At 49.5% G+C, this 26461-nt stretch overlaps 2 protein-coding genes across 3 annotated transcripts in view; one reads left to right on the top strand and one right to left on the bottom strand.

The window, feature by feature from the left end:
- Nucleotides 1-9830, top strand: part of USP22 (ubiquitin specific peptidase 22) — a 28513-nt gene extending 18683 nt beyond the window's left edge. The window contains exons 8-13 of one of the 2 annotated variants that reach the window (XM_037495306.2): nucleotides 723-881; nucleotides 3557-3683; nucleotides 4526-4617; nucleotides 5430-5492; nucleotides 6048-6197; nucleotides 6948-9830. In XM_037495306.2, coding sequence (XP_037351203.1) covers nucleotides 723-881; nucleotides 3557-3683; nucleotides 4526-4617; nucleotides 5430-5492; nucleotides 6048-6197; nucleotides 6948-6990 — 634 coding nt within the window. In that variant the 3' untranslated portion in view covers nucleotides 6991-9830. Of the gene's footprint in view, nucleotides 1-722; nucleotides 882-3556; nucleotides 3684-4525; nucleotides 4618-5423; nucleotides 5493-6047; nucleotides 6198-6947 lie in introns of both variants that reach the window. The other variant, XM_054688582.1, reaches the window with a different exon arrangement.
- Nucleotides 9831-18193: 8363 nt separating this feature from the next.
- The window catches only part of TNFRSF13B (TNF receptor superfamily member 13B), a 96849-nt gene continuing 88581 nt past the window's right edge, over nucleotides 18194-26461 (bottom strand). Inside the window, exons 4-5 of the mRNA XM_037493248.1 lie at nucleotides 18993-19178; nucleotides 18194-18450 (exon numbers count right to left, since the gene is read on the bottom strand). Coding sequence (XP_037349145.1) covers nucleotides 18194-18450; nucleotides 18993-19178 — 443 coding nt within the window. The remainder of the gene's footprint in view (nucleotides 18451-18992; nucleotides 19179-26461) is intronic.

Genomic DNA, 26461 nt, shown 5'->3' with positions numbered 1-26461 from the left:
ACATGCACTGGGTACAGTCAGAAGCGCGGGAGGGTGAGAGAATTCACCAGAGCCAGAGCGGGGAGCAGAGCAGGCAGAAGGACCGAAGTACACTGCTGAGGGGAGCAGCGGGCGGCAGGAGAGGTCTGCGCGCCATGTGGGACCCTCCTCTGGTGGCCGGGGAACAGCCGGGGATCAAACCGGCGCTGCAGAGGCTGCGGGAAGCTTTGCAACCCAGCGCTCAACCACTGCGCCACCGGGGAGGCCCTGCATTTTCTTTTTGTGTATTTTAAAATAAATCTCTAGGAGGGAACTGGCTTTGTCAGCTAGAGCACAAACTGCAGCAGCTATGGCTGGGAGGTGCCTTGCAACTACAGCTGTTACCTAGGGTAGCAGTTCCCAGGCTGACAGTCTGTAGTTCAAGATGCTGCCGAAATGGATACTTCAATTCAGAACCTCTGGACATGGGGCCAGGAATTTAAATTTTTCCAAATACCCTAAAATGATCATGATGATCTTTAGGTCTGGGCATTCATTGTTTTACAAAAACCTTGGCTGTGAGTGGTTCACACACTGTCCTCCATGGGACCATGAAGGGCGTGAGCTCAGCTTTTCCTGACCTGAGATGTCATTTGGACAAAGTACAGAGCTGTGAAAGATGCTGAGAAGCACCCTACCGGTGGTGCCTGTAGCCCTGTCTGTGGATGTCTATTCTCAGGTGTGTTTCTGTCTTTTTCTTTTAGTGGTGTCTCCACCACAATAGACCCCTTTTGGGATATCAGTTTGGATCTGCCTGGCTCTTCCACCCCTTTCTGGCCCCTGAGCCCAGGGAGCGAGAGCAGCGTGGTGAACGGGGAAAGCCATATGTCGGGAACCACCACACTCACGGACTGCTTGCGAAGGTAAGAAACCTGTCTGGGAAAAAGGCCCTTCCTTGTAGGCATTTACTCTCTTTGCCTTGAGATTGTTCAGAGAAGTATTTGGTTAGAGTAAAGCCCCAATAAATTTAGGTCCACCCACGGGCCCAGCAACATTTCCTTTCACATGTCCAGTGTAGAGTATGAGAAAAGATAGGGAAAGATGGCCATACTGGTGCCCAGTTGCTCATACTGATTTGTCAGTTTTGTGAGACAGCTGGCTATTTCTCTTCTGCACCCAACCCCCCATAAACCAGCAGAGACCCAGAAAGCAAAACTTAGAAATTGCTCACCTTTTGTGGCTATACGTACAATAGAGTATGCCCTGAGGACTGCCTTTCCCATGGGGCATGGCCTTTTCTGTGGGTGATGTGAAAATCTGGAGTTTTGCACTTTTAGCTGTCCAACTACAGGATCAATTTAACAAGTAATGAGGTTTGGGTGTAAGTGCTACAAGACGCATTTGAGTAGCTATTACATACCACTATGGAGCAACCAGAGACCCTTCCTAAATTTGATTTTAATTAAGCTTAGTGTTTTTGCCACCTTTGTTTTCTTTCATTCATACTAAATAGAGGTCACTGCAGGTAAGTCCTTGTTGGCTGGAAGTGTAGTCCATCTTTTTATCTTAATGTGGTCAGCAGGCTCAAAAGTTCATGTTTAGAATTTTAAAATACAGGAATTTTATTACACTGATAGCTCCAGATAGTGTGGTGAGAGGCAGCTCATAGGTGCAGTGTGTGTTTACCTGCATTTACCAGATCAGAGTTCCTGCAAGGTTCTAAACAACAGAAACTGACTCTGGTTAACTTATTCAGGTGGGGGTATTGCGTAACCCATTTGCTTTCAGGAATTCTCCAAATGTGGTGGGAGGGGAGGTAGATACAGTAGATGCTTGAGGAGGGATGAGTCAGCCTCTATTTTCCTTCCTTAATTCCTTTACTTATAAGTCTGTCTTGTAATCTCTTGGTCTTGTAATCTCCTTCAAATCCATAGGCTTTCGCCACCTCGTTTTCTTTCCTTGACATTTCTGTGGTGAAAAAACAAGGCCGTTGGTCCAGAGAATTCCTCACACTTGGGTTTTGCATCCATGGGTTCATTCTTGCATATTGTGTGAATTTGCTCAGATAACCTTGCTCGGCCTTCCTCCTCCTCCAGGTGCTCACTGGGTCCTTACACTCCCACTTTTGGGCTTCTCACAGGTCAGGCAGTGTCAGCTTTGCTCAGAAGGGGGTTCATTTTGCCTGAGGCAAAAGGACAAAATTTCCAAAGGATAAACAAAGATTTTCAGACCCATGTGTGAAAAGATTGAATTTTTGGTTTTTTAGCCTTAAAACCTTAAAATTTTGCATATATTACAGTGGAATTTTTGTGTTAGGAATTTTTATCTTTGGTAGCTACCATCTATACCAAAGATATTTACTAATTTACCTGGGCATCTTTCTGACTATATTGCGATACACCTTACCATTAGAAAATTACCTTTTCCGTTTTTTTTTAATTGAGCTTTTAATTTGAGATAGTTGTCATTTCCCATGTCATTGTGAGAAATAAACCCAGTTTCCCCCAAAGTTGATATCTTGTAAAATTATGAATCAGTATCACATCCAGGATATTGATGTCCATGCAGTCAGGATATGGGGCACATCCATCCCCACAAGGCCCATCGCCCCACACCTGCCTCCCACCACCACTGACTCCGTCACCTCTGGCAACTGAGAGCTGTTCTCCATTTCTGTAAATCCCACATTTCAAGAATGTACTGTGAGTGGAGTCATCTGTGGAGTACTGTGAGTGGAGTCATCTGTAACTTGGGGATGTACTGTGAGTGGAGTCATCTGTAACTTGGGGATTCGCTTTTGTCACTCATAAATTCTTGGGAGATTCAGCCAGGTTGTGTGTGTCAATCATATAGCCTTGTTAGTGCTGAGTAGTATTCCATGAGTCCATGCACCACAGTGTGTTCAGCCATTGGCCCATCCGTGAGGACACCTGGGCTGCCTCCAGGTTGACATTTCTGTTATAAGTAAAAGTAATAACAGTACTGCTCTGCCCTTTGTGTGTGAATGTATGCTTTCATTTTTCTGGGGCAAATTTGATTGATGGGTCTTATAGTATGTAGAAAATTAATACTATTTTACCAGACTTGCCATTAAAAATTTTAAGATAGGGGGCCTCTGTGGTGGCCTAGGGGTTAACGTTCAGTGCTACCGCCTCGAAGGCCTACCTTGACATCCTTAGTTCAATTTCCAGTCAGGGAGCCAACCCACATGGCACAGCAGACCTCTCCTGTCTCGCCCGCTGTTCCCTTAACAGTATATTTCAGTAGATCTGCCTGTTCTGTACCCTACTCTGTCTCTGGTGAATCTTCTTACCCCCTACACCTCTGGCCTACATTCCACTTTTATGCAGATTAAATAAAAAAATCTTTAAAAAAGAATAATTTTTTAAAAAAATTAACATAAGTGTTTTGAAAGTGATAGGGAGGAAAAAAAGAAAATATTTCTTTCATTATGAAATTACAAACATCCCTAACTGTATTATGTGCTTTTTAGTAGGGAAATTAACCCTTAGAAAGTAATAAAGTGTTTCTTTTTCTCTCCTTACCTTTTACCTCTTCCATTTTTTTTCCCTAAACGTACTTTTTGAATACCTTGTAGATTTACCAGACCAGAGCACTTAGGAAGCAGTGCCAAGATCAAATGTAGTGGTTGTCATAGCTACCAGGAGTCCACTAAACAGCTCACCATGAAGAAGCTGCCCATTGTGGCCTGTTTTCATCTCAAAGTAAGTTTTCCAGAAAATAGACTCCAGTTATGACTCGATTTTGCATCTCTAATACAGGTTAGAGCCTATTGATTTGGGTAGAGTGCTTTTATAATTGCAGTGGGCTCAGTACCAAGCACTGAAGAGACAAGAGGCTAATCAGCTATAAACCCTTTTCCTGTCTATTTCCTATAGAGGATTGTTGTAAATAAAAGGTAATTTCCAAATGAAATAGGATGTGAGTTACATACTGCACTGGGAAGGAAGATTTTTAATACGGTTTCACGACTCCTCCTACCTCCTTCCTCCTCTCCAAGCTTTCTCTTTCTCTTTTACTTTTAAAAGCAGTGACCCTCAGCATTATGATCTAGTCAGGGGTCAGCAGGCAGGTTTTTCCTGTAAGGGTTCAGATAGCATATATTTTGAACTTTGCAGCCACATATGATCTGTTTCATAGTCTTCTGTGTTTTATTGTATAATCCTTTAAAAATGTAAAAACAAAAAAAGGCATTCCTAGCTCAGCAGCTGGATTTGGTGGGCCCTGATCAAGTCAAAGGAATGCACCGTCTGGTCAGAGGAACCACGTTTACTTTTGCTAGTGCCACGTTTACTTTTTTTGTACCCCTGATGATTATTACTTTGAACATTCATCTCATTTCAAGACATGACTCGAACCCCATATGTTAGAATTACGTGGATTAATAGTATGTTATTTAATTTATAAGATCTAGTGTGGCCAAAGGCAATTCAGAAAACAAATGAAAAGTCCAGTTTGGGGACTGCACAGAGAAGCACTAGGGGGAGTCCTTTACAGCTTCCATTTTTCCCTCTCCCTTTTGTCTCCATCTTTCCCATTTCTGTAGCGATTTGAACACTCAGCCAAACTGAGGCGGAAGATCACCACCTATGTGTCCTTCCCCCTGGAACTGGACATGACCCCCTTCATGGCATCCAGGTATGTACAGGCTTGTCAGCTGGGTCTGGTGAGGGATGTGGCTCCATTAGGTATATGATTGCCACGGGGCCCTGAGGAGGTGGTGATAATGTTAATGTAACCCGACCTGTCTAAAACTTTTCTGGAAAGTGAAGGCACACTTTAGTTTAATGAATTGCTTTTCTCCAGATATATTTCAACTTTGCATTTTCCTTAGTAATCATTTGTCAACTTTCAGGCTGTCAAGATAGGATCACGGTGAGAGAGCAGCATTTTTAGCTGATGAAATTGATTATAGATACAGATAAACTGAATTGATTTTGTAGTGGAAGATTCCATTTCTCTTTTTCAAATCTTTGTGCCATAGACCACTTGTAATGTACCCTCCCACAAAACCATGGGACTCCCATATGGAGTAGAAACACAGGATTCCCTAGGGCTGCTGTGACATTACCATAGGCTTGGTGACTTTGAGTAGCAGGTGTTTCTCATAGTTCCAGAAGTCAGGAGCCTGAAGTCAAGGTGTTGGCAGGGCCATGCTTCCTTGGAAGGGTCTGGGGATGGTCACACCTCAAGAGTGGCAGCAGATAGAACTAGGGGCCGGGCTTCATGCCAAGGCAGTTCACTTAGCCAGCCTGATCTCAGTTTCCCCGCTTCAACTCAGGGATAACCTATCTTAAAAGGAGAGTCTTTGGAAGAGCTGGAAATCATATCTAAACCATCTCTAGCACAGGTCTGATATAGTAGACCCCCAATGATATTGATGTTAATTTTCAAGTCCTGTGTTTCTGACTCATTTTAAATGATACTGAGTTTGCTGTTTTGAGTTACAGCAAAGAGAGCAGAATGAATGGACAGTACCAGCAGCCAACGGATAGTCTCAATAATGACAACAAGTAAGTGGCATCTGCAGGTGTGAGCTGAGGGAGCATACTTTCGGGGAGCCCCCAATAGCCTTTCTCAGAGACACAGCTATGTTTATGAGTGACAGTGATGGAGCTCTTACTTCTTTGGATTACTGACTGACTTCCGGTCTGGCTGTCCATTGACCTATGTTAAAAGTACTTAGCCCACATTAGGAGAGGACCTTCACATCTGCATCATAAAGATTCCCTCCTCTTGTGGGGTGTGATCCCTCCTCCGCTGGCTACATTTTGCCCTCCCTCACTATCCTTCCCCCATCATCATGACAGGGAGGATGAAAGGGTAAAGGTACCACAGTCCCTGCCAACTCCATTTGCCATTACCACTCTACTTACTACAGCGATGCAGCTCAAAACAGAGTAGTGGGCAGGCCTTTTTGCCCTCTGTGTGTCGGCTTTAACTCCTAGGGTGCTATATCTGGGGTCAGCGGTGCTACTCCTCGCTGTGCAAGCTCTGACTGCATGGTTTCTGATGGTGAAAAAGTTGAGCTTTCTGCTTTTCTCCCCACTCTTTTCCTCCCAAACTAGGTATTCCTTGTTTGCAGTCGTTAACCACCAAGGGACTCTGGAGAGCGGCCACTACACCAGCTTCATCCGGCAGCACAAGGACCAGTGGTTCAAATGTGATGATGCCATTATCACCAAGGCCAGCATCGAGGACGTGCTGGACAGTGAAGGGTATGTCCAAGTGGCACTTGTCTCCTGCTTTTACAGCCTCATCCAGTGGCACACTTTTTCAGTGTACCATTTGGAGATGTTGCCCTCTAGTTGCTGAAGTAATGAGTTAATGAGGCCTGTCTGCACAGCACACCAACCTCCATCAGTTGTCAGGTAGGAAGGAGACCAGGGTGCTCTGGATAAGATAGTGGGTTTGCATTAACCACAGAACCCCTCTCTTCTGTGAAAGCTCTTCTCTCCTTTACCCATTCTGTTCCTTCCTGGCTTTCTTCCTTAGCCTTGCCAAGTCCTTGTTCTTGAGTTCCAGGATGAGCTGCCATGAGCTTTGAGGCATCTGGACTTTGTATTTAATGGGGCCACCCCTTTAACATTATGCATAGTGGTATTTGAGAGGACAGACTTGGCAGTAAGGAAGCCAGAGTGGGGCTGGGTTTAGACTGGACCCCACTGTGGGAGTCCTACAAAAAAACAGTCCCGCCCCCAAAGGCAGTGGCAGTAACACATAAGAAGCCAGGCTCCAGAACCATATGGGAGGCAGGGCCCTGGGGCAGACAGAATGGAGTGGCATAGGCATTAAGTGGAGTGCTTTACCACACGTTTTGGGAACTAAAATCCAAAGCCATCCCACCAAGAAATCTGACTACACACCTGTGTAGAGGCCACGGTACCTGTGTTCTCAGTTGGGGAAGGGTGGTTCTCTTGTAACTCAGGAATTTGAATGTAAGTATGCTTCTCTCTTCACCTTTGCAGATACTTACTGTTCTATCACAAACAGTTCCTGGAATATGAGTAGCCTTACCCACAGCTGGTCAGAAAAATGAAGGCGATGAGTTGGCAAGTCTCAAAATGATCCCCAACCTCCCCAACAACGTGATTCTGCCATACACAGAAGCACCCTCGAGAGCATGGGGGTCCTCTGTAGCCTGGGTCCCAAGGAATCATCACGGTGGATGCCCAGGATTGTGGTATTGAATGGACAAACCCCATGCTTGGAGAACAGCTCCAGGAAACACACAACAGAACAAATAAATGAAGGGTGTGCCCTGAGTGGGAGGAGCAGAGTAGATCTGCACTAGCACATCTCCTGTGCTCCTCAAAGAGATGGGGGGCACAGCAGAGCACCTGGCCCCTCTGCTTCCATTCAGCCCACCGTACAGTATAGACTTTAAAAGGCACCAGTTCATTTTAAAGCTATGGGTCCATTAAGGCAGCAGGTAGGGGAGACAACGATAGTGTGTAAGGACAAAATATCTTTCTCTTGTGAGTTTAGTATTAAATATATATAGTAATGGAACTCTTAGCCTCCATACTGTCAGCAGATACAAACAACCCACCCTACCCCAAGCCTGTGGGACTGAAGACACTGGGGTTTCCAAGCACGTCTGTTCTGCAGGTAACTTAGCATCAAATTGCATGTGGCCACATCAGCCCTGGTGGTCTTTCAGTTTTCTAGAAATAGGCCTTTTCTTACCTCCTCCCCTTTTCTCTCCATTTCCACAATGATGAATTTCATAAATGTAATGATAGTAATGTGAAAGGATTATTGAGTTTATACTGAAATTTAGATTGTTTCTCCTTTATACTCGAGTGAATTTTGCTTTCTAATTGGTGCTGGTTGCCTCCTCCCCCTTTCCCTGCCTTACCTTCTGGAAGCATCCGTGTCCAGGTTACAGCTGGCGGGCGCAACAGAAGGATCAGGCTGCAGCTATAAATGTGTCATATTAATTAATTTTTTGAGTATATGAAGCATTTTTCAATGGTTTTATTGTTTCCCTTCCTCATATTTTCTTGCTGGCTACCTGTGCCACCACCATGGTGGCCTGTGTGTTAAGCTGAAGCTGTAGTGGCTTCCAGCAGAGACTGGATTACATTGCTGAGTGAATCTGATTCACATTTAGTGTCGTTTCAATTATAGGGGGAGAATAAACGGCTGTGACACCTTGTTGGCAAGCTGATGAAGGAGATGGAACAACACGAATTGTTCCTTGTAAGATATCTTGCATGCTTCTATCTGTTCAAACGCAAACTTAAGATTGTTTGTACCTTTCTGAGAAATTACAGCCCAGACATGAGGGAGGAATAGTTTGCTGTTTTTTTGTGAAAAACCCACTTGCAAGCTGTGTCTGTCCTGGGGGCCCAGCTGCATATGAAGGGGGGTCAGCACATTGTTTTCATCAAAAGCCAGGTCGTAAATATTTTAGGCTTTGTGGGGTCTCTACCATAGATAATACAAAAACAAACGATCATGGCTATGTTCCAGTAAAACTTTTGGACACTGAAATCTTAATTTCATATGATTTTGATGTGGCACAAAATAATCATTTTTCTCCCCCCTCTTAAAAAATGTGTAAACTATTCTTAGCTGACGAGCCATAGGAAAGCAGGCAGTGAACAGGATTCTACTCAGCTGGTTAGGTTAGGAAGGGATAATAATAGCAGGAGTGGAGTCTCTGGAAAGTACTGGAACATGTGAAACAACAGTCATATGCAGCAAAATCCTTAGTGATAAAGATTCTTAAGCACTTGCTCATTTCATTATTAGTTATGTTTCTGCACTTTTGGAATATTAAGTTTTAAAGCATTATGAAACAGCCAGCATTATTAGAGAAACAGGAGTGGGCCTCCGGTGCCCAACTTGGTTGTGTGTGACACGGCCATGAAGACTTCTTGCGGAGAGGGGTTCTCTCTTAATAGGATCACATCTAAGAGAAGGAAAATTGACTGACATTGGCTTGCAGCATTGTGAGCCACAAAGTCTCTTCCTTTGTTTTGCTTATGGTCTCCCTTTATCAGAGTGTCCAGTGCAGAGTGGGGGCAGGGCAGCCATGTGGGCCTTGGGTTTCCTGGCAGGTTGCCTGTGGTATGGTGTTCTGCCCTGCTTCTCACACCTCTCCACACCCATCCTCCTCCCAACTCCTGTTCAGGGACTCAGCAGCTCCCAGGCGTGAGCATAAGATAGCAAGGCTACATTAAGTTTTTGTAGGCATTATAGTGAAACTTCATACCCAAATTCATTGTATTTGTTCCTTTTGACATTGGCATTCTAAGCACTTACTTGTGTTCCGATCACACAGAGCATTTCTCAACACTAAGGAGACAGACTAGGGGACTTCCCTCCTACCAGTGTATTTGAAATAACTTGTATTCCCAAGATGGCTGTCTTCACAGCAGTTGGCGCTGAAACAAGAGGACTTTCCCTCCTGAGATGTCTGAAGAGAGGTGGGTGCGGGTCCGGGTAGCCTGTAGTCCTTCCAGCCTGAGTGGGCGCTCCTGTGGGCACCAGCAGCACCCCAGAACTCCTCTGCAGCAGTCCCCTGCAACATACAGTCCCATGCTCTTGTACCTCGGCTTGCTGTGTATGCTTTTCTTTGTGTAAACTTGCAGTTCTTTTGACAGTTCCAAGTGACTGTTTTGTTTACTATAACTTCGAAGACAAAAATTGTAAAAAGACGATTCCAATGATTGTGCTGTGGATTTTATTACCAAGATGTTTACACCTCCCTTTGACCTGCCTTTTGAGGAACTGTTTGACTCTAATCCCTTCCCTTAATGGCTTGTAGTATTTCCTATGTCATAATAAAGCTACATTTTATTCTGAAACCGGCCAACTCTCCCCTTACTAATATGGCAGCCAAAGAGGGGCCCTTGGCTGAAGGACCCTGCCTGGGGGCTCCTGCCACCCCCTCTGGCCCCAGCTGCATGGAAATCAGCACAGAGCTGCAGATTTGCTCTGGCTAGCCATAACCATAACCACTCTGGGTGTTGCCATCTGGTCACCCCGTGTTCCCTTGTTTCTATGTTTCCTCCTTTTGAGGGCAGAATGGTGGGGTATCGTGGGGTATCTAGGATTCAGGACGGTTATGGCCTTCAGACTGGTGCACATGAAAGTCCCCTGAGAGTCTTCTTGCAGGAGTCCTGGGCCAAGTTTGAGTACAGGAACTGGGATGGGGCGCAGGGAGATGAATTTTGTTATCAGGTGCCCACAAGTGAGGAGAAAAAGCATACAAACAATAAATAAGCAAGGAGAAAAATACAGTTCTGGTGCTGTCCTTGGTTCAACATTGGTCATGGGGCCACAGGTGATGCCCTCCTGCCACTGCCCATTCCATGTTTCCCTTGCCCTCTGCTGGTTTGGATTGACCCAAACCTTCATTTCTGAAGAGTGAGTCCTTGTTTGGCTCCCTTATTGCAAGTTTCTTTACAGTGTTCCTTGCATGGGTGTAGCAGGAACACCAGAAGCTCCCCTGGCTTCCAGACAGTCCTGTCCCCATATTTTGGCAGTCCCCTGGGGAAAGCCTTTGGGGTTTAAGTCCTTTAAACTAGCAAAGCCCATTTTCCAGTACAGAGATTTGCGATTTGATCATTAGGTGTAATACCTCAAGGCTCCAGTCCCCCTCCCACCCTGGGGAACCGCATATCTGGCTGTGGGGCAATCAAGACAGAAGAAGGAACCTCATCCTTTCACATAACTGACCCTTCAGGAAGCCCAGTGTTTTCAGGTGGCGGCTGATGTAGTGACGATAGTTCTGCGGATGTGTGCCTGTTGCTGCTTGGCCTTTGCTGTGACTTAGATACCCTGTTCAGAAGCATCACTGCATAGAATGTGGTGACGGTGGACGGCATGCTTGCAGGCAGGGGCAGGCAGTCTTTATTGCAGAATGCAAGTTTATCCAGTGAATATACATCTCTACTCCCCACGATGAAGAGGCCTTGTGTGGCCAACGTTCAAGAGCTAACTGGGCCTCCTGGGAAATGATACCATCCTAGATTCAGTGCTCAGCGGTAGTTAGCCTGGTGGGCCTTGGCCAGGCTAAGTGTTGATGCTGTGCATTCCAGTCTCTGCCTTTATGGCTACTTTGTTAATAGTTCAAGCAAACCTGGGGTCTGGAAAGGAAGCTGATTGCATCCACAGAGCATGCCAAACCTGAAGCGCATCTCTGAGGATTCTCTGGCAGGCACTTGTGAATACAGCTGTCTCCAGAATCTGATTTGAGAGTTCTGTCCCACCTGGATCTTCCTGCCACTAGCCTTCCCTGTCTTTGCCCATCAGGCCAGACTTAACACCCCATGATTTGGTGAGGATTAATTATTTTTGACCTTAAATACATTCCGGACAAGGTGGGTGACCCAGATGCATTACTGCTCAAAGTTTACTCACGGGGAGATTTTCCTTTATCGCTGCCCTGCAGGACCATCCCGTCATCTGATCAAAGGAACACCTGAGGGGGCTGTACAGTAGGTATTGGAAAGAATCTGAGCCACCTGGTCATACAACTTAGCGTACCTTCTGGACCTGCCCAAGCTCAGGCTCTTACATGCCATTTCCAGTAGATAAAGCTGCTGCACACACTCACCCCTCAGACTAAGCAAACTGCTTTAGGTGGTCATTAAAAGTTGGTATAGAGAAAAAAGCATTAGCTCACTGGTGCATACATAGGTCTAGGCACCATATTGATCTGATGCAGTGAAGATACCTTCTGTGGCAGCAGTTGCAACTTGAATGCACCTTACGAGGCTTGTGGTGTGCAGTCATTTCCTAAGACCCATCACACTTTTGCTCAGGCCAAAATATGAGTTAAATATCATTTACAAATACCAATAGCAGGCATTATCACTGCCGCTGCTTTCAGATATTTGGCAAGGACCTGAATCCTTGAAATCCCCTCCGTAATACACTATTGTTTGTTTTTTGCTACCTTGGTGGGGGGGTGAAGTTCCAGCAGGTTCCACATGGCTCTTCCAACCATAGTAGCCCTCACCCTTCCAGCTTGCAGGACCTGCCAAGTTCCAAGTATGCCCATTCTATACTCAGGAAAAGGGGAAATGACCACAGAACGTATCAAATAAGAAATTATCGTTTCCGGACAGAACAAGAGCTGGTTCACACTTGTTTGTGCTCTTTTCCCCTCTGCTGCTCTGCTGGCTATGTTCGGCTAGTGGTGTGTTTACCAACCAGGATATCCTGGGTAGGTAGGAGAACTGTAGATGACTGAGGAGACATGTTACATGAGCCAGAAATAAAAGTTCTGTTGCTAAAAGAATACTATCAATCTCGGGCTTTATCAGTAAAAGAATGATAAATTAGGGGCAGATCTACTCTTACCCACAGCACTTAGCATACTGCCTGTCCATGGAAATATTCATAGAATAAACGACTCTCTCAGCTTGTGACTCCATAAACAAAAGCCCCAAGTGGAATAGAATGGTGGACAAAAAGGGTCATGCCGTGCCCCTCACAGAATGTGCAGATTAGAAGGGAAGGGGAATGAGTGTTCAGCTCCTAAGACTGAGACGTGGTCGAAGGACAGGTGGGTGCACTCAGCGTCTCATAGAAGAGTTGAGGGCCCATGAGGAAGTGATTGGGCTCAGAGCAGAGAGGGGCAGCACAGGTGAATGCCTCAGGGCATGAGGGTCCTGGTGAATTCTGTGAGGATATCACAGCAGCAGGCAAGTCATCACTACACACGGTTATGTCAGGAATGGTGGAGGAACAAAGAGCCTCCACTTCCTCAATTTGCAATCACTTCCTACAGTTCAAGGACTGGCTCATGGATAAAGACTAGAATGTGACTCTTAAGTGCTTCTAAGAAGTAGAGCCAATTGGAAAAAGGTGCAAGGAAGAACCTCAACCTAAAAGACACTGTTCTCCCAGGGGAGCTGTCTAAACATGGGGTAAGCCCCACGAAGTGTTAAGTGTAGCATGTTGGTTTCCTTGGAAGGACTGTAGACTCACATGCGGGAGGTTTTCTGGGGAGTGCTTGAAGGATCAACAGCCAGGAGGGCAGGCAGAAGGTGTGCAAAATTGAGGGCAGTGGAATTGGGAGTGCAGTGCTGCCAACCCTGCAGGGAGCTCTGGCACCGGGCTGGCCCTGCACAGTGCCTTGGGTGAAGTAGCTGTGTTGATTACAGGATAGTTGCTAGAGAAGGACTTGACTGTGAGGAAAGGAGGGTTGAGCCTCAGACCAGAGGTGGGTGGACCTGGTGTGCACCCCAGTATCCACCACAGTAGCAACTCTTGATTCCTGGAATTCCCAGACCTCTCACTAGTCCAGGCTAAAGTGCCGTTTGCAACAGGCAGAGCCTGGAGGTTCAGTTGAATCCCAAGCTGGACCCAGTTCATGGTCGGGACTGTTTCTGCCCTAGTTTGTCCTGGGTCCACAGCTCCCTGTTTGCATCCACGGCTCTGCCACCTTTTCGTGGGGAGAAGTCTGCTCACTTAAAATCTTACATTTTCCCAGCAGGGAAGCGCATTTAGGCTTCAGACAATACTCTTCATGTGGAGAACTTGTGAAGGCTAAAGCAGAATGACAAGAGAGCCACAGGCCCTCCCAGCTGCCTTGTCAGAAGACAAGCTGGCCCTTGCAAGAAGTCATTTGCTATAGTGGGAAATATACCTGCTGTGATGAGTGTCCTCATGGGGGCACCATGCACACCAGCCAGGCTCCTGGGTGGCCAGTCCCCTCTGACACCCTAATCCCTCATCTCTAAGATGGAAGTTGGTTAACATGGAAGATCTGGCAATTGCTTCAAGCCCTGACGCTGGGTGAGTCTAAGGACATTTTTCTCCCTGCTTCTCCTGGTGATACCAAAAAACCAACTTTGATGTTTACATCTTACATCTTATAGATGTTTCCTCATCTGTAAGACAGGGACACTAACAGTACCTCCCTTACAGGAGTATTACATAGAAAAAATTAAGTCATGTAAAGTGCTTAGAACAATGGTTGGCACATAGTAAGAACTGTGTACATTTTTTTTTTAAAGATTTATTTATTTGTGCATAAAGGAGCTGGGGTATAGGCCAGAGATGCGGGGTGGTGGGGGGTGGTGAGAGGACTCACCAGAGACAGAGTGGGAAATAGAATGGGCATATTGACCTAAGTACATTGCTGAGGGAAGCAGCAGGCAAGTCAGGAGAAGTCTGTTGCGCCATGTGGGTAGCTCCCTGGCCAGCCGGGGATCAAACTTGTGCTGCTGCGGATTGCTTCATAGTGTGGTGCTTAACCCCTTGTGCCACCAGGGAGGCCCTGTATAAATGGTTTTTTTTTTTAAATCCATTTGAGATGTATGAAAGGCTGGAGCTCTTTGGGATCTGCTTTTGTCTTCTAACTGGCAAGGGGGAAATGCAGCAACAAGTAAGTGTATGGGTTTCCTCAGAGACACAATTTTTTCCTGTGATAAGTCTACAAGTGAAAAAGAATCCAAAATAATTAAGAAGGGGAAAACAAGGTTGCAGGGTAAGTAAATGATGTCAGGCTTTTCTGCCCTCCCGCCATCAGGATTGATGAGGGATCCCCACGGTCCCGAATGCATGCCTGATGGCGGGCACCTGGAATAGGGTGTGGGAATGTGTAAGTGGGTACACCTGGGCTGAGAGACTGAACTTAGAAGGGTGGCGTCATGGGACGCCAGCAGAACAAGAAGCAGAACCACGAGAGCAGAACCACGAGAAGCAGAAGCAGAACCACAAGAGAAGCAGACAGAACGCCGGAGAGCCCAGAGTGAAGACTTGCCTCACAGCCCCCCAGCACCCCTGCCTGCTGTGTACCTGGTAAATCCCAATAAAAGCCTGCAAAAGCCACCGAGGGCTCCAGGACTCCTCCTTTACCCCGTCTGCTGGATCAGAGATCCTGCTCCGTGTCCGTCCTGCCATTACAAAGGTATTTTTCTAAGCAGATCTGGGACCTTTCGTGTTCTGTTGGAAGCTAATCAGATGTCAGGCTGATGGGGTCAGGGCCAGCTCTAGGCCCAGACCAAGTGGCTCTCAAGCCTGGCTGCCCACGGGAACCACCTAGGGCCTAAAACGCCTCCGTGTATGCCCCGGCCCCCACCCTTGGAGAACCTGATTTAATTGAGCTGTGGCCCTAGCATTGGGACTTTTCCAAGAGTTCCCCAGGCTTCTTATGTTCAGATAAGGTTGAGAACTGAAGGCCAGCAGGGCCCAAGTAAATCAAGAGTCAAAAGGACACAGCTGGAGGAAATCTCACCCTTCCTTGTCTCCTTTGTTCCAAAAATAACTTGAGACACTTCCAAAACCATATCTAATGCAACGGAATTTTTGAAATTGTAAGAAATCAGAGAGATGGAAAACTTCACATGGAGAAAGTGTTTCTGAGAGGTGTCATTTGAACTGAGGCCGACATAACAGACCTATCCCTCCGACCCGAATGAAAACGGAGAGAAAATCATCTCTGGAAGAGGGAGCAGCAAAGCTCAAGGCCTTGGGGCAGGAGTAAGAAGGGGAACAATTCCGGTAACAAGGGAGGTAGTGGCACCACGGAGAGGAACCAGAGCTGACACAGAGGGAGCCAGGGGTACCACCATTTGGGGCTCAAAGGCCCTTGTAAGAGATTGAGATTCTATCCTGTGTCAAGGACTCATGGAGCACTTTAAGCAATGATATGATCTGATTGATGTTTTAAAAAGATGACTTTGGATTCCAGGGGCCACCTAAGAAGTAAAAAGAGAAATAGAAAGTTCCTTCCCTTGTGATAAAAGTCCAGATCATCTACAGGTGCCTGAAAGGACAGAGAATGAGAGCCCTGCCCGCATGTGCCCCAGGGCAGGGGAGAAGCAGAGCCACCTTGTTGCAAGTGGGAGCAGTCCACCCAGCTAACACCTGAAAGAACTGCTAGCAGCTGCCGTGGATTAGCATGGGAGAGAGTAACTTCTGGGAATGGCAAACAAGAACCACTTACAGGTTCTTCTCCAGACTGCCACTCAATCACCATGGGAACAGTATGGGGCACAGAGCGGAAGGCAGGAGGGTGCCTCCCCAGGTGATGCGGGCCTGGGGGAAGGGAGAGCATATGACCAGCACAGACTCTTCTCCCCCTAACTACAGCCTTACGCTGCTTGGCAAAGGGCAGCAAAGCCGGCTGCCTCAGGGAATAGGTGAACCCCCTCTGAGAAAGGTAAGAAAGTACCCTCCCCTGCACCTGGGCAGTAATCATTTTGTAATCTATAAATATATCAAATATTAGTGTTGTATATCATAAACTTACAGGATGTTCTATGCCAATTATATCTCAATAAGCTGGTGAGGGGGTGGGGAACTAGTGTTACCAGGAGGTGGAGGAGGGTTGGCAAGTTATGGCCCATCATTCAAATCGTTTTTTTTTTTTTTAAGATTTTTTTTTTTTAATTTATTTATACAAGAACTGGGTACAGTCAGGAGCGCGGGAGGGTGAGAGAATTCACCAGAGCCAGGGCGGGGAACAGAACAGGCAGAAGGACCGAAGTACACTGCTGAGGGGAGCAGCGGGCGGCGGGAGAGGTCTGCGCGCCATGCGGGACCCTCCTCCGGTGGCCGGGGAGCAGCCGGGGATCAAACCGGCGCCACAGAGGCTGCGGGCAGCTTGGCAACCCAGCGCTCAACCACTGCGCCACCGGGGAGGCCCCTCAAATCGGTTTTTAAAAGTAGTTTCATTTGAATCCTGCCACCCCATTTGTTCATGTCTTGCCTATGGCTGCACTGGAGCTACAATGGCAGTTACGGGGTCCTTGTAAAAAGGGATAATTTGGACACAGACAAATAAGGAGGAGACCTTAGGCCAAGGAGAAGAACCTGGAACAGATCCTTCCCTTGAGGCCTCCGAAGTACCCGCCTGCTAAAAAACTTCTAGAACTGTGAGATCTAAGCTGTTTCTGCTAAGCGCCTGGTGTGTGGTGTTTTGTTCCAAGAACCTGAGGAAACTGATGCAGCCTGTTAGTTAGCCTGTGGATGGCGAAAGGATGGGCACCCGGCTTCTTGTCTCTACCTCCCAAGGTGTCTTATGTGAACCTTTGGTGCCTGTAGGTGTGCAAGATAATTTTGGGTGTTGCAGGTTGAATAATTTTAATTTATATAATCAGATATTTCATACCCAGTGAATGGTTGTCGGAATAATTATGCATGCTCAGGTTTAAATACTAGTAAAATAGGGGTTTCAAAGCTATAAAAATATAGGTAACATCTGAATTGTGTGAGTGCTCAGTAATTAGTGTATCAGTCAAAATCCATAAAATTTCACAAGAGTAAAGTAAGTCTAGAAGAAAAGGAAAGTTTACATAAAGGAAAATATTAAGCAAGCACTAGTGCAGGTTGGTGCCTCATGTGGTAAAGGTGGCTGCAACTGAGGACACTTCTCCTGTGATCCAGGAGACAGTTGTGTGCTTAAGGAGTCTCTGGTGCGCCGGGTTCAGCCTGCCCCTTCCAGTCTACCTCACACCCACAACACACATGCACACACTGAAACACTTGCATGCACACATAGGTATGCACACAGTGCACAAGTACACACACTGTGTGAAGTGTTTTTTTTTTTAAGATTTATTTATACAAGCACTGGGGTACAGGCCAGAGGTGTGAGGGGTAAGAGGATTCACCAGAGACAGCAGGGAACAGAACAGGCAGACTGATGAACTGCCGAGGGGAGCAGCAGGCGAGGCAGGAGAGGTCTGCCGCACCATGTGGGTATCGCCCTGGGTGACCGGGAATCGAACCCAAGCTGCAGAGGCCGCGGATAGCTTCACAGCGCTGCAACCACCCGGCTGCGCCACCGGGGAGGCCCAGGGGGCTTCTTTTTGTAAAGGAAGGTAGGCCATTGCTGCCCAGGCTGCAGCGGCCCACACGCATGCATGCGCTCAAGGCCTCCTTCTTCTTCTCCCACCTTTCCTGGTGTTCCCTCTTCAATGGAAGTCTAGCAGATGACCCGCTTCCCACCCGACCCAGCCCAGCAGGCTCTCTGGAGCCTGTCAAAGTAGGTCTTCAAACCCAGGCACTCAGCCTGGGCCCGGGGAGGTCGTGTGAGAAAGCTGATGAGCCATCCGAGGGGAAAACACGACCAAAACCAGCAACAGGAGGCGCAGGCAGGCGGCGGGGAAGGTTTTATTTCTACGGGAGAAAGGTTCCCAGAGGGTGACTGAAGGCCTCTCTCCAGGCAGTTATCCTCTCTCCCCAGGCCCTTGCGCCCCTCCGCTCTCTCTGTCCACCCCTCTCCCGCCCCCCGCCAGTGTCACACCGTGGGGCCCGCGTCCTGGACGGGCGCGCACACGACCTCGAGGCCGCCGTCGGGGGCGCGCGCACAGGGCTGTCCGGCCAGCGTCCCGCCGCGGCGCCACCACCTTCCTGCGCGCGCGGGGCCCGGCGTTCCCGGTCCCGGCGCGCCCGCGCTCTCCTGGGTGGGCTCCCTGCGCTCGGGGAAGCAGAAGCTGCACGTCTCCACCGGCTCCGGCGGCCCGCCCGCGGCGCTCCCCGCTTCCATCCAGTGATCTGCCGGAGGGGAAGAGGGTGTGGGACTTGGCAGGACTCCTCCGCCACCCTGTGCCCGGTGGACAGCCGGCCCGCCAGGGGGTTGTCAGAAGGAAACGCTACCCTTAGGTAGTAAAGTGGCCCCCAGGTCCCCACACTCACTGCCCATCCACCTAGCCACAGCCTCCCTTCTGCTTGGGGTGCCTGAGCAGGAATAAGCTTAGCTGACACTCTAGCAGCCCCCCTTAACTCCCCAGGATGATCACCTCCTCCTGGTTTTAGCCCTTAAAGTCCCCTGGAAACCCCACAACCACCCACCCAAGCCCCTGCTACCCAGACCACAGTGGGTCACCTCTACACCCACCCTGTCTCAGGAAACCATCTTCCTTCTTGCCATGATGTTGGCACCTGACTTCACCCAGACAGAAACAGTACTGCAGAGGCTTGCCCCAGACCACCCCAGGAAGGGCTCTGCGTTGGTTGCAGGGGCAGTGCCAGGGCAGAGGGATGTCAGGTTTGTCCCACCAGCAGTGAGAGGGTAAGAACCCTAGTTTCAGGCTCACCCTTGGAGGACTTGGCTCGGGTCTGACAAGGCCCTGGAGAGGGCTGGCAGGAGAACTGGTCCCCTCTCCTCTTGAGAAAGCAGGCCACGGCCAGGAGGAAGCAGCAGATGATGGCGCAGAGGCAGAGCCCTAGGGTGCTGTAGACCAGGGCCAGCTGATCCGTGCTCAGCTTCAGCCCTGGGGCAGCTGCAAGACAGCAAAGAGACCCTAAAGTCAGGATGGGTCCCTCACTGCCTAGCCCCCTTCTCTGAAGTGTCTTCTCCTCATGCTAGCAGCTCCCCTCTTAAGGCCCAAGCAAACCAATAGGCCACCTCCCCTCTCTTGGAAAGCCATGCCCCCTTGGAAGGGGACCCCAGCCCCCTACTCCCCAGTAGATCTGACTGCTGGGAGGGTAGGGGTGGGATGGGGCAGAAATGTTTCCCTTTCTCATAAGGAGGCTTGGCTGCCCTGTTCGCTGGACGCTGCAGGAATCCAGGCTCCCCCCACACCCCCCGTCCCCCTCAGCTACCCCAGAGTAGTGGCAACTTCTTCCAAGTCCTCAGAGCAGGACATCTCTCGAGCTGGCCCTTTCGCTGTGGGATGTAGCCTGGGACAGTACCAGAGGTGGGACAGATGTATAGATGATAGTCCAGGGAGGGTGCCTCTGTTTGGTCCTGAACCTTCACCAAGAAGGAGCTTTCCTGGGGTGCATGTATTTGAGGGTGAGACCACTGTAATTGCTGATGAGTCTGGTGCACAGGTATAAACTTGGGAGGGGGGTTGCAAAAGGGGGTCACTGATCACTCTACCTCTCAGGGCCTTGTGCCTCTGGTTTGGATGCCAGAGTCTCAGCCCACGACCAAACCCCTCCCCCTGAAGTTTCTCCCCACCCCAACCCCGCTAATTTCTCTGGCCCCTTGAGCTGGGGCATTCCCTAAGCCCTAAGAGGAAGGATGAGCTAGAGTTATTATATGTGTACATGCCTGTAATATTCTCAAGACGCTCACTGTCCCTGCTCACTTACCAAGTGCAGACTGTGGGGTCTCCCTTCATCCTCCTGCTCCTCCAAAGGAGCCCCTGCAAATGACCCCTTTTTAAAAGCTGAGATGTCATTCATACCCCACCACATTCACCATTTCAAGTGCACAGCTCAGTGGGTTTCAGTGTCTACACAAGGTCCCGCTACCATCTATTTCGAGGACATTCCAGGTACCCATGGTCTCCTGTGTGTACCCAAAGCCTCGCCCTGCCCCCTGCCTGAGCCTGGACAACCTCGCCTCCACCCTCTGTCTCTGTGGATCTGCCTGTGCTGGACATTTCCCGTGAGGGGGACTATGCTGTAGGGCTTCTGTCGCTTAGCGTGTTTTCAGGCTCATCCGTGCTGCAGCTCTTCCCTTCTACGGCTGAAGAATGTTCTGATGCCCTGCCACGAGTTTCTGTATGACTGTATGTTTTTGACTTTCTTGGATTGCTAGAAGAGTTGCTGGGTCAGATGGTTATGTCTATGCTTAGCTTTTTAAGGGCCTGTCAGGCTGTTTCCACAGTGGCTGCATTTTACACTCCATTTTGCTGAGTCTCAAGGTCTCCCTCTTTCCAGTCTTGGAGCTGCAGCTGAGAGCAATGGGATGGATGCCAGACCAATGCTTGGCCCACAAGGAGGCCGTGAGCGGATGTGGCCCCTCTTCCTTAAGCTCCTTAAGGTCATGGTTTTATAACTTGACGGGGAGAGAGAGAGAGAGAGACAGCAGGCTTGATGGGCTGGAGTCACCGCCATCGGTGCTATGCTTTGTATCCCACACCAGACCCAGACACGCTGTGTGCAAGGGAAGCACGGTGGCATCACCCCATGCAGGTGCCCCAGAACTGGATACTGAGACCCAGAGAGGGGCGAGGGTCCAAGGAGAGGTCACAGGGCACAGAGCGTGGAGATGTCTGTGCATCCAACTCCGTGGTCCCTCCATCTGCTCACCTGCTCCCACCTGCCTCTGGAATAAAGCACCACACTGTCTGGGGCCAGAGAGGCTGGTAGCCTTCATGGGGAGACGGGCAGCCCAGCTGCCAGACTGCAGCTGAGAGCAAAAGAACTGTCATGACGACTCAAGACAAAAGAAGAAACATTTGCATTTGTCAAATGTTTTCAGGGTGAATTTTAACACCCAGACCAACCCTGAGACTGTGGCAGCAAGTGTTCAGAGAATGTCCCCAAATGACTGCCACCCCACATCCTGGCCTGGGCCTCACTCTACCAGCAGAATGCAGCTGTGCCGTCTGGCCTGCACCCAAAGAAGGCTTGCCAGCCTGTTTTTCTCTCTTGGGAGCCCTGGGCCCCCCCCGTGAGAAATGAAGCTGGAAAGACCACAGGGAGGGGCAGGGCTTCGGAGCAGACAGAGAGGTGAGGCTTCTAGATGACTCCATCCCCAGAACCATCTGCCTGCGTGGCAGGGGGACCCCAAGAAACACCAGCAGAAGAGCTGGCCAGCTGAGCCCAGTGCCCCCACACAACCATACAAGATAATAAAATAGTTGTTATTGGTTGACCAACTTCCAGATACCACGATAGACAACCAGAGCACAGTCTGCTCCTGAGGGAAGGAAGGATTTGTCCCAGCTTCTCTCTGTCCCCTCCTCCCAGAGCAGTCATTTGAGGTTTCTTATAAGGAAGGAAAACTAGGTTTCTGCCTGGGGACCTGTCCTTGAGACATGCTTTGCAAAGCCCCTGCACTGAGAAGCAAAATGCAAATTAAAGCTACAAGGCTCAGGGAGTCGGGCACCCACACCTTGATGGGAGCGGCCTCTTTTGAGGACTGTCTCCCCACACTGAAAGCACTTTCACCTTCCTGGTTCCTGTGGCCTCCTCACCTTTCCTGCTTAGGGACACATCTGACCCACACAGACACAGGTCTTAGAAAGAAAATAAAAGTCCCCAAATGAAGGCACTTGGGCTAAGCCCACCCAGACTCAATAACTGATCTAACTGGTTTCAATCTCCCGGAGACTCTTCCCATGGCCCGAAGGAAGATGAGCTAATCTGTCACAAGGCCTATTTCTATTCCCCATAGGTAGGTTACCAAAGCCTGAAATAATCCCCTCATCCCCTCTTGCCCCTCTCTGCCTTTGGAAACCTTTCATTTTGTATGGCTGTTCAGAGCACCTTTCTCCTTGCTAGGTGGCATTCAGCCTGATCTGCGAGTGGTTTAATAAAGGCCAGTAGGTGGTTAAAATGGACTCAGTTGGATTTTTGGTATTTGACACAAGCATTCACTGGAGTTTTGTCGGTAACATCAAAAGTCCAGGGCAGCCTGGCTGCCCACCAGTAGATACGGCCTCCACGGGGAAGACTCCCCGTCGGTTAAGATGAAGGAGGCACATCTGGTGTCCTAAGATGGACTGACCCCAAGAGACATGAAGTGCAAACGGTGAGGGTGCACTTCAGATGCTCCCCATTGGTATGAAACAGAGGAATGTAAATAGGACTCAAATAAGAATATCTAGAAAGACAAACAAAAAACTGCCAGCAGCTGTTGCTTCTGAGGAAATGTTTGGATAGCGATTCCGCCCCTGCCCCCCGCACCCGCTCGTTTAAAAAATGATATGTGTGTATCATCTATTCCAAACAGAAAATCAGTTCAAAGAGGGTCTGGTGGGCCACGCTTCCAGAAAACAGCGTGAAAGGCCAGTGGGGAGGGCTGGGAGGCCACCGCGCTCCAAGCAGCTTTCAGGGCCTCAGGAGACATGCCCCAAGCTGCTTCTGCCTGGTAGGAAGTGCACTGGGTCCAGAAACAGTCAGCAACACTGTTCTGGGGGTGGGAGACGGTTGGCCCTCTGGGACAGAGGGTCTCATTCCATGGTTCACTGTCTGCTCAGCCCTGGAGCAAAGGGGCACAGTTACCAAGTTTTCCTCTGTTCTAATCTGAAAATCCAGTCCTGGGGAGACGGCCCCTGGAGGTGCAGTTCTAAGAGCCACCACCAGAGGGCACCATGCAAGTGTGTGACTGTGGGAGCCTGGCTGGCCCAAGAGCACGCAGTTCATTTCCTAGTTGTTTGGTATTTCTTTTCTTTTTTCCTTCTTTACAAATGTTTTCAAAGCCATCTCTCACCTAAAAATTAAAGGTTTGGGCTGACCAGTGGGGCGTGTTATAACTTGTTGCTTAGGCTGAACAGAGGGCCTTTGTGGTCCTGGCAGGGTGGACCAAGAACCCCTGGCAGCACCGTGAGCAGGCAAAGTGTAAAACAGGGCATGGCATTCCTGTCTCTGGGCATTGCTGTTGGCATGAGGTCATGCATGTAAATGTGATGGGGAAGCTATGCTTTGTGGAAAGTTCCAGCAAGTCACCCAGTACCTTGTGCTGCCACAGCTCAGCCAGCAGGAGTTTGTCCCTGGAAAAGGAGGGAGGGGTGCCTCTGTGGGGTGTGCTGCTCCTCCTCCCTCGGGGAGCACTCTAGTGCACCACCATGGACCATGTCCACGTGGCCAACAGGCCCACATCCTGGAGCACCGGTCCCTTGGCCCATCTACGCTTCCCCCACGCCCTGTCTTTCACATGCCTTGGTCAACGTCTGCACTGAAGGGGGGCTTCTTGTAGGGAGTTTGAGCCTGACTAGTGGGTAACTGGGGTCTCAATGCCCATCTCCACAGGACCCCCACCTCCCGTGTGTGTGTGTGTATGTGTGTGTGTGTGTGTGTGTGTGTGTGTGAGTGTGACAGCAACACTCAGACCATAGCAGGATGAGAAGGTGGGGACACAGGCTCCCACACAGACCTTCAACCTGCCCCTGTCTCAGCCCCCCACTGCCTGCCGCCTGGGGGCTGTGCCCACTGGAGTTAACATCTGCTCCAGGTTCTAACTGGACCTACATCCTCACTTGACCTACATCCTCACTTCTCTTCACAATTGATTTCCCCAGCTCCCTCCTTTGCGGCCCTCTACACCCTTCGACCACCCTCTTCTCTCTGGCTTCAGCCCCCTTATCAAGTCAGTCTCGCTGAGGGTGTGGGTCCCTCTGGGGTCTTTGGTATCAGCTCTGGGGAGGCAGCTGAGGACATGGGTCGGCCTCCACCAGGACATTGACATCAGAGAGAGACATTCCACTCCCTGAGATAAACAAAAGGCGAGTGCTAAGTAAGACAAGCTACTGGGAATCCCGAAAGAAAGGAAACAACTCCTGGAACAAAGGGGTGTTGTCCATGACCGGGAAATGTTGATGGCTCATGTCTGAGCAACAGCCACTTTATGGAAGTGCCCCCTCACTGCCCCCTCCCCCCCACTTCTCTCCTCCCCTCACACAGACCATTTGCTCTTCTCAGAGTCCTGCCTGTGCTCAGGCTGGTGAGCCAGGCCTCCTGCTCTGACTGAGCCCTCATGCCCCTCTCTCCCAGGGTGCTCCTGCCCCACGTCCAGTGCTCTCCCACCATGCTGGGCAAAGCCGAGCGCAGGCTCCCCACAACTTCATAGCCTTGGGCTTCAGCAGCATAGCCTGGATCCTTTGCTGGATAGGGCCTAGACCTGGAAGGCATGGCTGTCTCCCTGCTGCTCCCACACTGCTATCTGGCAGAAAGTGGTTATGGACCTGAGGACCTGAAGGGACTGAATACCAACTAGGCTAAAGAGGGAAAGGGGAGGAAGAGGCCTGGCTTGTTGGCTTCAGGGACTGAGAGAGAGGCCCCTGCCTTGCCCCTGGCCATTTCTTCAGGACAGGGTTTGCCTCCACGTGGGATACCTGAAAATGGCCCCTTATGGGTCTCTTACCCTTCTTGAGGCCAGAGCTGGTGGGCATTTCTACCTTTCTCTGTGGTATAACTTATTCCTTCTAGAACTTTCCTGCTTGTTTGCCTTGGTGGACATACAACCCTTCCCAGCATCTCTGTGAGACCTTCTACTGGTCCCTTAAAGGCACACACCCCTGCCCCCCATATAGTGTTTCCTCCTCAGTCCTTTTATGTCCTCACACCTCCTAGAGCCTGGATGACTTTCTCCATTCCTGTGGCCTCAACTGCCATCTTGTAGGCCACTGAAATCCAGGTTTTTCAGGTGAGATGCTCCCTAGAGCTCAGGATTCATATGCAGGTTCTGGTTGCCCCCAAAACTTACTTACCCTCCCATGGGTGCACCCAAATCAGGCTCTTTGACCCTCTGGCGTTCCCTCCCCTAACTCTGTGTAGAGTTGAATGGTGCCCTCCCCCAAAAGATATGGCCTCCTCACCTGCAAATTGACCTTATTTGAGAAAAATATAACCTTATTTGGTAGACAGAGCATTTGCACCTATAATTAAGGATCAGCAGATGAGATCATTCTGGGTTAGGGTGGGTCCTAAAGCCAATGATAAGTATCCTTATGAGAAAAGAGAGGACAGAACCAGACCCACATGAGATGCCACATAAAGATGCACTAGAGATGGGAGGAACGTGGACACAGGCTCCCTGCCAGGAGTCAGGGCAGGACAAGGGAGGGGGTGTCTGTGTCTCTGGGAGAAGACTGCATGGGAAGGGGCTGCACCCCAGAGCAGGGCGCTGGGAGGCCTCGAATGAAGGAATGACAGTTCTGAGAGGGATTCATGACAGACCTGGAGGGTGACTGAGTAGGGCCAGGCAGGGGTGGGGAATGTCTAGGGGCTGGCAGGATTTGGGGGTCCCACAAGTTGGACAGAGGACACATCGACCCCACCACTGGTGCAGCTAGACACAGGCTGGCTGCATTCTCTGTCCTCAGACAGGTCTACACCCACTCTCTCCCCAGGCAAGTGGCCAGGTATTTCCTGTTTATAATCCACACCAAGCCCAGCTCCTGCCCCACTGGTACACCCAGGCATCAGAGAGAACAGGACACTTAACCCCAGACCTCTGGAGACACAGGGAAGGGGCAGGACTCAGCAGGACAGTCCCTATGCCTGAAGCCTAGAGGGTCCCCATGCTGTGCCATGGTGCCCGTGGGACAGTGATATGACAGGTCAAGCTGTCCTGCAGGCCCCAGTGGTTCCCCACGTACATACATATCCCACACACCACGTACCACAGCAATCCCATGGACACACTTTGCTCTTGGTGGACACACTTTGAAATCACAGACCAGGCCCAAGTCCCAGTTGTGCTAGGCACTTGCTGTGCAACTGTCAGTCACCCCAAGTTTTGAATCTCAGCATTTCCATCTATAAAGTGGGTAGGATGGAAGACTAGTGCATTGGAGGTGGGAGAGTTTCCAGGTTTGCAAGAATTAAACCTATCACCTGCCACAGGACAGGCACAGGGGTCACCAGACACTGGAGGAGCAGGTGTGACCACTCTCTTCACCTTGGCGTTTCCTCACCAGCTCTGTCACTATGCCCCAGGCAGTCCCTCTCTTTGCTAAATTAAACTCAGCCACAAACACCCTCCTTGAGCCTGGCTGGCTTTGTGGTCTGAGTCACAGTGGCAGTGCAGTCTACAAGTTCCCAGGCCTGGCATCAAAAGGCTGTATGCACCTCTCTCTGACACCCTGGCCATCATCACGAGAAG

Source organism: Talpa occidentalis, unplaced genomic scaffold (genome assembly GCF_014898055.3).
Source record: "Talpa occidentalis isolate TD23 unplaced genomic scaffold, MPIMG_talOcc4v2.1 talOcc4.7, whole genome shotgun sequence".
NCBI classification, from domain to species: Eukaryota; Metazoa; Chordata; class Mammalia; order Eulipotyphla; family Talpidae; genus Talpa; species Talpa occidentalis.
This window is presented reverse-complemented; position numbering and strand designations above follow the sequence as displayed.